Source organism: Vigna unguiculata, chromosome 3, assembly GCF_037176805.1.
Source record: "Vigna unguiculata cultivar grain cowpea cultivar isolate G323 ecotype 2 chromosome 3, ASM3717680v1, whole genome shotgun sequence".
In the NCBI taxonomy this organism is placed as follows: Eukaryota; Viridiplantae; Streptophyta; class Magnoliopsida; order Fabales; family Fabaceae; genus Vigna; species Vigna unguiculata.
This window is the reverse complement of record NC_140794.1, coordinates 6,261,857-6,272,944: the sequence shown is the minus strand read 5'-3', so window position 1 is coordinate 6,272,944 and position 11,088 is coordinate 6,261,857. Positions and strand designations below refer to the sequence as shown.

The following is an 11,088-nucleotide window of genomic DNA, read 5'->3' as shown; positions in this document are numbered from 1 at the left end:
TACACTAGTATGTTTGGTATGTGATTCATGCAACTTAGCAACAATTTTGAAGTTTTCTAGCTTTTCTAAAATCATGAAACAATTCTTTAAAGAACATAAAAAATAGTGTAAAAGAAGTCATATTTTCTAGCTTTTCTAAAATCATGAACCAATTCTTTAAAGAACGTAAAAAATAGTGTAAAAGAAGTCATACTAGTTTACTCAAAGAGTTATCCTAGTTTAAATCTCATGAAATGAGGAATTAAGTGATAGTTTATTACACATTTGAAATGCAATGATTTTTTTGTTTTTTTAAATGCACCGTCCATGAAGTTGATGATTGTAATTTTGATGTGCTTAAAGGATTCAAATATCATGACACATTTAATAGGAGTCTTGTAGAAATTGATTCATAGTTTAATTATGTTCAATGAATGAGTGAGAGAATGAAATAAATTATTTTCGTATGTTTAAGATGGAATTATTGTTATATAATGTGTTCATAACGTTATCTTTAATTTGTTATATGTGTAATAACCTGCTACGTATAGTGACAATAGAATTTAAGCATGTATTCTATTAAAAGTGTTGGCATGTATTTAAAAAATATATAAAATTAAATAATTATAGAGAATTTAAAAAATATATATACAAGTTTTAATATTTGAAAAAAACTAAAAGCAATATATTTTAAAGAATTATTACATAGAGATTAATGTATGATGTGTTAAACATAACTGTGTAGTTAGAGAAAGAATTTTAATAGAACAGCTAATAAAAAATTGAAATATTTTACGAGTAAATATGTTATCTAGATAAATAATTTTTAAAAAAATAATTATACAACTTTTATGAAATGAAAGTAATATAATTGTTAAGAATTTGAAATTTTTGTTATTTTCAAGTTTATATTTTTTTTCTCTTTAAATTCGGTGTCCATTTTTGTTTCAATGGAAAATATTTTTAGCTTGATTAAAACTAAGACATGGTCGACAAGTGGGTGTCATTATATTAACATATTTTCTTGTTATTGGTGAATATTTCTTTCGTAATGAAGTCGACCAAAGTCGTCAACATTATTAAGATAATTTTATCATTAATTAAGAAAAATATTATATATCAATTGATGTCAATAACAGTTTTCTTAATCAACATTAATGATGTTTTTCCGATTGATGACAAATAATTTCAGTTGAAATAAAATGTAGTTGTTTAGTAGATGTCAATTTTTGTTTTTTATCAACATTGATCAAAATTATTTTTCGACAATAAATACTACATTGATGTTAGTCAACAGTTTTTTTAGCCATCATTAGTATAGTTATCTTTTGGTTGGTGCTAATAACAGTCTTTGAGATTATTTTTTCAATTATAAGTCAATATTGTTTTTCACGCAATATTAACATCTATTAACCAATATCAATGAAAATATTTTACTACAAATATTAATCACATCCTTTTCGATTAATGTTAGTTTTGATTTTTTTTCTCTGTTTACCAATAATATTGTTACTCAAATAGAGGTTACCAATATTATTTTCTTTAGAGGCGGTCAAGATTTTTTTTAAGTTTAATTACTCGGATGGTACTCACTTTGATAGGAGTGTGTCAATTTAGTACCTGCCGAAAAAAAAAGTGTCAATTGTGTCTCCATTTTTTAAAAAGTGCATCAATCATGTCCCTTTCAGAAAAAAATAATTAACGCGGGAGGCCACGTGTCACTCTCACGTTTTTTTAATTTTTTTTTTATTTTTTTAAATTTTTTTTGTAACATTTTTTTGTTGTCACGTGTCAAGTTCTTGTTTTGACACGTGACAGGATAATGTCACGTGTAACAACTGTCATTGTACTGATATCAATTTAGTACCCATATGTACCTGATTGTTTCAATTTAGTACCCATTTTTGTGTTTTTGGTTCAATTTTGTCCCAATTGTTTTTAATAATTGAAGTATAGTTTTTAATTCATTTTTTTATAAGATTAATACTAATTAAGTATAAATATTTTTACAAAATTAAGTACTTATATTTATCTTAAAATTTAGTGATCAAAGAATACATTAACAAGATATGAGTTAATAATATACAATAACATAATATGCTAAAAATTTATTTTTAATAAAAACATATTAGTATAACATTTATACAAATATTAGGTTTGGTCTTGAATTGGACAAAACACAATATTGTTTTACTTTGAAAAAAAAAAAAGAGTAGATGATTATATTGTTTTATTAGTATAACATTTTTTGTACAACTAAATTTTAATATAAATATCAGAGTACTTAATGTTGTAAAAATATTTATGCTTAATTACTTTTAATCTTATAAAAAATTGACTTAAAAAATCTTCTTCAATTATTTAAAAAAATTGGGATAAAATTGAACCAAGGACACAAAAGGGGGGACTAAATTGAAACAATCAGGTACATATGGGTATAAATTGAGATAAGTACAATGACCGTTGTCACACGTGACATTGTTCTGCCATATGGCACTAACATTGTCACGTGTCAAAACAGGAACTTGACACGTGGCAACAAAAAGAATACAAAAAAAATTAAAAAATTAAAAATAAAATTAAAAATAAATTAAAAATAAAAATAAAAAAAACGTGAGAGTGACACGTGGTCTGCCGTAACGGCGTTAATTATTTTTTTTTGAAAGGAACCTGATTGATGCACTTTTTCAAAAGTGGGAACGCAATTGACACTTTTTTTTCGGCCGGTACTAAATTGACACACTCCTACCAAAATGGATCCGAGTAATTAAACCTTTTTTTTAATAGCACTCTTTTAGTTTAAATAATTTTAATAAATATCAATTAAAAATCGTCTTAATTAATATAATTACCAAAAAAAAGGATATTTTCAATATCAATACAAACTTATCAGAAGACTTTAATCAAAAGTATCAATTGATACTTTTAAGTTATTAAATGTTGCTTACTATTAAAATAAATTTCATATTTTGTAATAATTTAAATATTCAGTCTAAGTAAGAAAATAGAAATTCAATCACTTTATTGTGTTTGGTTTCATGTGTAATTGACATGTAATTAATTTTTCAACCTAAAATCATGATTTATTTGATTTTAAAATTGATTCTGAAGTAAAAAAATCACATAAAAAATAAGCTAATATTATTCGCTTTTGCGTCCAACCATCGATTATTCCAAAATCAATTTTTTAACACCCTCCCAAACACATTCTTAAACAGTTTCATAAAAAAAGTTTAAAAGTAAAACGATCAGAAATAAAACTAATTCAAATTAATATATTAAAATATATTGAAATTGTAAAATTCTCCATGAAAAATAAATATTACTCTTTATTATCTCCATTTACGGACTATTTGGATCTTCAATTGCAATTACGTTCTAAAAATGTTTAATAAAATATATTTATGTATTTTGAAATATAATATACAAATTAAAAAATAATAATAGTTTCACTTATATTAAAATTATATATACTCGTATTAAATATGTAAAAGCTAAATGTAACAACAATTAATATTATCTCAAAATTATAAAAAGTAAATAAAGAACGAAAGTTTATTCGGAAAGTACGTGTAAAAAAAATGAAATGGTCTTACTCAAGAATTTATACATCGATGAAACGCGAACCAAGCCAACGCCCAACCGTTCCAACCTTTTATGGGCATTCATTGGAAGAATCACCTAACCCATTCAATTCAAACAGTTGAATTACCAACTTTATAATAGTAGTTAAATTTAAATAAATTTAAGTGTCTTTTCTTAATTATATATATGGGGCATGTTTGAATTAAATATTATAATGTAACGGTTTATTAAGAACTTTATATATAATATTCAAATTTAAGATTTTGGTTTAGAAAAATTTAATCCGGTACTATTTAGACTCCTAACATGTTAACATGTTCATATCTTAAAAGATTAAACAACATTAAATAAGAAATATAAAAATATATTTCAATATTAAGCTCTATTTTACTTAATTTAAAGACTAAAATCAGAATTTATTTTTTTAGTTAATTAAAAATACTCTACGTTTCTAAAAACAATAGAATATCTGATGTAGACTTTTTTTATGAAATACATGATTTAAAAGTATATTTAATTGAATAAGGATTTAGGGATGGTAATGTGGGTTTGGTTTGGCGGGTCAACCCACAAATCCGTCAAAAGTACGCAGGACTGGTCGATATATTGAATCTGCAAGTCTGGTAAAATTTGACCCGTATAACCCATGACCCACACGAGCTAACCCGTGATCCACGCGGGCTGGCCCAAGACCCGCTTAAACTAACACCTCTCGCTCCAACTTAGTAACAAGTTAATTTTTTGATATTGTTTATTATACTTGTTTTGATGGTTAAGGCTTGTTTTATTGGACTGTTATGATGTTGTTTATTCGACTTGTTTTGATGTTATGGGACTTATTTTATTTGAATGTTTTGATGCTCCAAATATTAAAATTACGATGTTCCAAATATTATGAACTAATTTTATTTGTTATATTGGATTGTTTTCATGCTTCAAGTTTGTCTTATTTGAATGTTTTGATTCTTCAAACATTAAAATTATGATGTTCAAGCTTGTTTCTTTTAAGTTAAGATGTCCAAATATGTGGGCCAGCCTGTCTTATGGGTCCATAAGTATGCGGCGGGCCACATTTACAAGCCCGCAACTTCTTTGCACGGTGGGTCAACCCAGCCTGCTATGTGCGGGCTTAATGTAGGTTAGACCGGTCAGCATTGTCATCCTTACAAGGATTGTTAGAAAATTATAGGTTTAATTAGTCGGATGATACACACTTTCGTCCAGATGTGTCAATTTGGTACCTGCTTTTAAAAATGTGTCAATTACGTCCTAATTTTTGAAAAAAATGCTTCAATTAGGTCTTTAAAAAAAAACATTAACGACATTAACCGTGTGCCATGTGTCAATCTATATATACATATATATACATATATATATATATATATATATATATATATTTTAAAATTGTCACATGTGAGGATCTTAGTGTGACACATGACATTGAATACCACGTGACAAGAGTGTCACTATCAAATGTTATTGTCTTTATTTCAATTTAATCTTTACATATGTCTTTTTATCCAATAAAGTTAAGAAATTTTGTCTTGCAGACGGAATGCATGTGTAATTGTTGAATGTTTAATCCCCACATTTTTTATTATTATTGCATAACAAAGAAGTGCTAAAAAAGAATAAAAATATACAATTCTTATTCTTATAATTGTTGAAGTTTATTTAAGCTCCCACCCAATGGTCATCCCTTGTTAGCTTAAAATGTGACCACTTCTTTAATTTGTTAACCCCAAAAAAAAATGTTATAAAGGAAGATTTTCCCCATAAAGAAAATAACATAAATTTGTATAAATTAGAACTTACTTGTGCACAAGTAACTACAGAGCATAAATGAAAACTTACCCAAATTAATTTATGAAAAAAAATTCAATTTTTGCTTCCGATTTAACTCTTTCAGAACTACTTATAGAATTCATCCGAACATACTTATTAGTGTCTTTTGACAATATAAATGTGAATTAAAAAATAATCTCAGCACAAATAGAACATAGTAAACACTGCTTGCAACAATCGCCTCACATTGATAATAAAATCTGATCCCGCAGACAACCTTGGGTCTAAAAACAAATTCTATTACTCCACAACGATGTAATCAGTAAATTATAATTCAATTTGCATATGTTTGGATTAGCTTAATTAAAAAATTAATCATCAGTTCTTCAACTGTTTTCTAAAATTATTTTTAAAAATTAGAAATCTGTGATCAAGATGAGTGCAAGAATAACATGGCCAAGCTGATGAAGAAAACTGCAATGAAAATAATGGTAAAGTAATAGTGGAAACAGACTCAAAGAAAGCTTAAGCACAAAGGGTTTATATACACAAACCTCCGTAAAAAAAAAACAAAAAACTCACATCCTCCAAACGCTATGCAGTTCTCCAAACTAGAAATCTTCGATTTTTACACTTGACTAGAAAAATGGGGAGAACAAATATGGAACATGGAAAACTTTATATAAAATATCAACCTCAAATAATAGTAAGACCAAAAACTCAGTCATCACTTTCAACCCGCCACTTACTACAACGACCGGCTTAGAATTTTCTCTTTGAAAGCCCACAATGCATGTAGAATTAGAATAGTGACAGCATCCAACCCTGTTTCATTCGTGCCGGAGAACTACTGCACCAAATGCAAGGATTTCTATGTCAAGGTTCTTCTTCCGCAAGCTGCACATTGTATCCATGCTTAATATCTGGAGAAAACCAAACCTCTGAAAATTACACACCATTTTGCAAAAAAATGCCACACATAGATGGATATATACATATTTTTACTGCCCCCTCTCCAATCAATATGCATTGGAGAGAGAAATTCCATTCAGTAATCAAATTTACTCTTTTGCATGAGTTTAAATTCTGACATTATAAAAAGGGCAATCAGCTGAAATATTCAATGGTGTTATCATGAAGCAAGGCAAGTACAGGAAATCTGGCTTATAGCACAAGCTTTCAGTGGACAACCATGGTTAAGAAGGGAGGCTAGACGATGTTACAAACAAATGAAAGCTGTGAGTTTGCATCAATTTGACCACTAACATAATGAAAACCGAAAATCCAGAGTCACGTCACGTAGGAACTATCATAACTATCCGGTTTGCATCAATCAAGTAGGAACTATTATTTTCAAGATGTCTAAACTAAAGCGGGAGATACAGATTATGGTATGCATGAACCCAACATATAACTCTCCTCCACAACCTAAACTAAACCAAACAGATAGTAGGTGTCCTTTAGGGCGGGACAATGTCATTCAAAAGAATTTACAGATCTGTATTTCAAGTTGATAGGACCTATTCTTTCTTACTTTTACTTTAAAATGCACACTAAAATATAAATAACAAGCCCAAAGTGGGATCACATAATAATGGAAATTAAAGATAAAGCATAGAAATAGGAAAGTTGTAGTGAAAATACCTTTCATTGAAGGCTTGTCATAATCTTTCCTATCATCATCATTATTCCAATCACCGTCGTCATCATCACCCATATCATCCCTTCCATCATTTCCTATATCACTTTCACTAGCTGTCTCCCATTCAGAATCATCAGTCTCTGGACCATACATATCACCACCATCACCCTGACTATGGACCCCACCATGCTTCACAGCTGCCTCTCGGAATAACCAAGCAGCACGCATCTGCTTCTTAACTAAACGCTCTGCATAATCTGGAACTTTATTTTGCCTCAATGAAAGATCAGGATCGTTTGACTGAGAGCACTCGTTTATAAATAAAATAGCATCTAACAAACTCTCTTTCGCTAATCCAAGCATGTCGTTAGCTTGTGCTCGTCTCCAAAGGCTTTTGGCATGACGATTGACAGGTTTATGGAGACATAGTGCACGGGTAGCATCACTAATGGCAGCCAAAGGTTGTTGCAGCAAAAGATGGCATTGAGCACGATTACTATATAGAACAACTCTCTCCTTCCTAGATCTCATAGGACACAGTGCCAAAGCTTCGGAATATTTTGAAGCAGCTCCAGAAATATTTCCAGATGAGAACAAGGAATTTCCTTCAAGCTTGACAACCAGAGCAGCGGCCTGCTTAATATGTAGATCTTCCTTGGGCATATTCTTTTCCCACTTCAATCTCTGCTTTGAATTTAATATATCCTCAATCTGTTCTTTAGTACGACTACTAATGGAGCTTCGACCTGACCCTTGAGACTGGATGCACTCTTGAAGAACACTAACAATTGAATCGCCAAGCTTTTTGTGATCACCCAGAGTTGTAATCTCCGCAAGATCAACTAATACAGGCACCACTTTATCAATCACCTACACAATATATGCCCAGGCCTTATCAAATACAGAAATGAATTTACAATATTCAAGTAATACAAACTTACAGTCATAATCTCTAGCAATTGGAGCTTGATTGAATAAACGAAAACATCATTGGTAGTATACATCCAGTTTACACTTTACAAATTCATTGGTGTATTGGCAAGGACCAGTCCACCTTCCTTTTGGGACACTAATGAAAGGAAGTATAACTAGTTTTAAGTCGCCTTTCTATAGATGATCAAATGAAAGTGCCATAAAACCAAAAAACTTAAATAAAACCATTTTTTATTTCCTTCTCATCAGATTACCATTCTTGTATTCAGAAATCATCTCACCCAGAAAATTTTCGTCGTCGGACCTCAACTTTTAATGAAATTTGCAAGTGAAATTAGAGAAATTGAAAAAGCCTTTTTAACCGAGGAAGAATACAAATTAGAGGAATGTAACGTGATAGATCTGAAGGTGAAAGAGGCCTTTACTTTCATTTCCATTTTCCTTTAATTGAATTTAAGTTAGTTCAAGGCATAAGAAAGAATCAACTTTCACTGACATGCTAATCAACACATTCTTTCTGAGACAATCACTAGTATTCCTTAGTGTTCATGAGTGAAAACAAACTCAACATATATGAAAAACCAAACTAGATGCCAACCCGGAATTGAGAAAATTTCACCTTGTGACATGTATTGAGATCTTGAAGCAACCATAGAAGACAATCAATAGCCATATACTGCCAGTCATCTGAAGAGCGAGCAATATTACACAATGCGTCAATAATACCAGGGCAACTGGCAACAGGCCCTCTACCAAGCTTTTGATGACAAATTGTTCTTAATAAGCCAATACCAGCTGGTGAATTCTCATTCACAAGTCCACCCCACATGCCAGGTAATTTTATCAGAAATTCTGGTTTGCATATGGTAGGAAGAAATTCATGTTTAAAAGCAAAGCAATTAATTAGCTGAAGGGACCAACACTGCAACTGACTTGCCCACTCTTCAGCCTTCCTGGACTCCATTTCAACACCTCCCATACCACGCGTAAGCAGATCACAATGATAACTAAGCCTTCTATCGACATATTGGTAGAAGTATGAATAAACTATTTCCAGGGAACTCATTGCCAATTGAATGGAGAGCTCAAGAATTTCACCATTGCTTGCTATGGCAGGAAAAGTGCTGGCATATGTAGCCAAGTGTCCCAATGCTCTAACTGCCACCCTCTGCTCAACCCAAGTTAATTTGCCTCTTAAAAGCTCAACCAAGGGGGGAATGACCCCTGCATGCACAGCACTTTCTGCAAATTCCTCCATATTCATAGTGTAGGAACCAATTATATGAGCTGCATAATAAGGAATGTATATATTTTGATCATGAGAAAGCCAGCGCCGGTTCTTCAGTCCCTTCCATATGAGAGCAGCCATGCATTCAAAAATTCCTAGCTCTATGAATTCTGGGTCATTTGGATGAGCCATAGCCGTGTTCCAAAGGCCACTGATAGGGAGAACCTGACCATCATCATCTTGAATTGGAAGCTCTCTAAAGAATTTCAGTACACTAGCTCGGCGCTTGCTCGGATTCCCTTCCTTCATGACACAAAAAAAGCATCCGGGGTATGGACAGTCGGATGAAACTTTATCCATGCTCGACAAATTGGAATAACAACCTCGAACATCAACAAATCAATTCCTCATCACGTAGCTGAAGCAAGAAAACCACTTCCAAACTGCACACAAGTCACAAAATCAAATCAGTAATCAGCGCAACCCTTGACACATACCAACCAAAAGACCAATTCTTCCATAGTTCCCTAAACAACATTAGATTCTCAGAAAGAAAAAATAGCTATCGATTAATTTTTACAAACATTTCCCCATACCCACACTGATAAAAATGCCCAACTCGTTGCAGAACAAAACCTACACAAAATAGTCCAAGTCAAAAATTGATTTTTAGCGCTTATTCTGCACCAGCCTTGAAAGAGACAAAGACGCCCACACACATCACCAAACATTTAAACTAATATCAAAAACTCAGACTTTCAGCATTTATTTTTCCCCTCTCCATCTGAAATAGTAAGGGTAAAGAAACAGTGATTTCTGAACAAGAAAAAGAAAACCATAAATATTCCCACTTAAAAAGTCAAACCAAGTGTGAATCACGGGAAGAGATAGGGCAAGAAGAGGATCATACTACCTAGCTAGTACCTACGAACTACTCACAGCATCAACATTCCCACATAAGTCAACCAAATTTCCCCCAAACAAAAACAATTCCATTTTGTCTTTGGCGTGTTGCAGAATTGATTACGCACTACGCAGTAGCAAGGACCGATTTTCCCGTGGCACAATCGATTCCACCACGCATAAAAAAAAGGTAGGTGATAAAATTACCCTCAGCCGCGTAACGGTCTTCTCACACTAACAGGGAAAGCAGAACACAGAAGCTGTGAAAAAACAAGAGAGTTGCGAGCAGTAAACGGTGAGGAGAAAGTGTGTGGTCGTTTCAGCAAAGCTTGGTTTACAGCGAAGATCGGCTATGTTTGTAAACGACAGATCCAAAGTTGTCGTCGTGGGTTACAACCTCAGACGTTTCATGTCGGAATTCACGTGCTCCTTGGATGATTTGTGAACTTTTCGCTCTCTCTCTCTTTCTCTCACGCTTTTCTCACAGCACCGTCATCTTTTGATCTAGGTTAAAATTCCAGTGAAAGAAAGAGAAAGGAGAAAAAGAGACTGAACCACGGAGAAGGAAGACAACGGAATAATGCTGAGCCTCCACTACACTGTACTACACAAGTATAAATTTTAAATGATTGGTTTTTATTTTAAATAATGATTCAATTCAATTTTTTGTACCCATACTAAAAAAGGAGAGAAATAAATTTTCTTTCAAAATATATATTTTTAAAAATGGATGAAGAAAATAATATAATCAGTAGAATTACATAATATTTTCTTTGATAATTGTTTGTACGTATTACGACAACACTATAGTGCTCACTTACATCGCTGTCGTCAGGCCAAGAAAATATTGCTTGAATGGAAATATATATTTTTATAATCTCTCAACGTTTAATTTTAGACGATAAAATTAAAAATAAATTAAACTACTACTCGTTAAATATAAAATCCTGCTTTTTAAAAAACTGTGCGCAGTTACCGTTGCATAATTTCCGTCGCAAATTCTCGAATTTACTTATTTTCTTCTTTTGGTATT

At 31.6% G+C, this 11,088-nt stretch overlaps 1 protein-coding gene across 2 annotated transcripts; it reads right to left on the bottom strand.

The window, feature by feature from the left end:
- Positions 1 to 5,811: 5,811 nt before the first annotated feature.
- On the bottom strand, positions 5,812 to 10,664 carry LOC114177675 (ARM-repeat/Tetratricopeptide repeat (TPR)-like protein). 2 transcript variants are annotated; one of them, XM_028063127.2, is made up of 4 exons: positions 10,066 to 10,664; positions 8,544 to 9,595; positions 6,994 to 7,861; positions 5,812 to 6,272 (listed from the first exon to the last, which is right to left on the bottom strand). In XM_028063127.2, the coding sequence occupies exons 2-4, from the start codon at positions 9,510 to 9,512 to the stop codon at positions 6,226 to 6,228; spliced, it is 1,884 nt and encodes a 627-aa protein (XP_027918928.1). In that variant the 5' UTR covers positions 9,513 to 9,595; positions 10,066 to 10,664; the 3' UTR covers positions 5,812 to 6,225. The 2 variants fall into 2 exon arrangements, with proteins under 2 accessions (XP_027918928.1, XP_027918927.1); XM_028063126.2 differs by having other exon boundaries at positions 10,263 to 10,664.
- Positions 10,665 to 11,088: the final 424 nt, after the last annotated feature.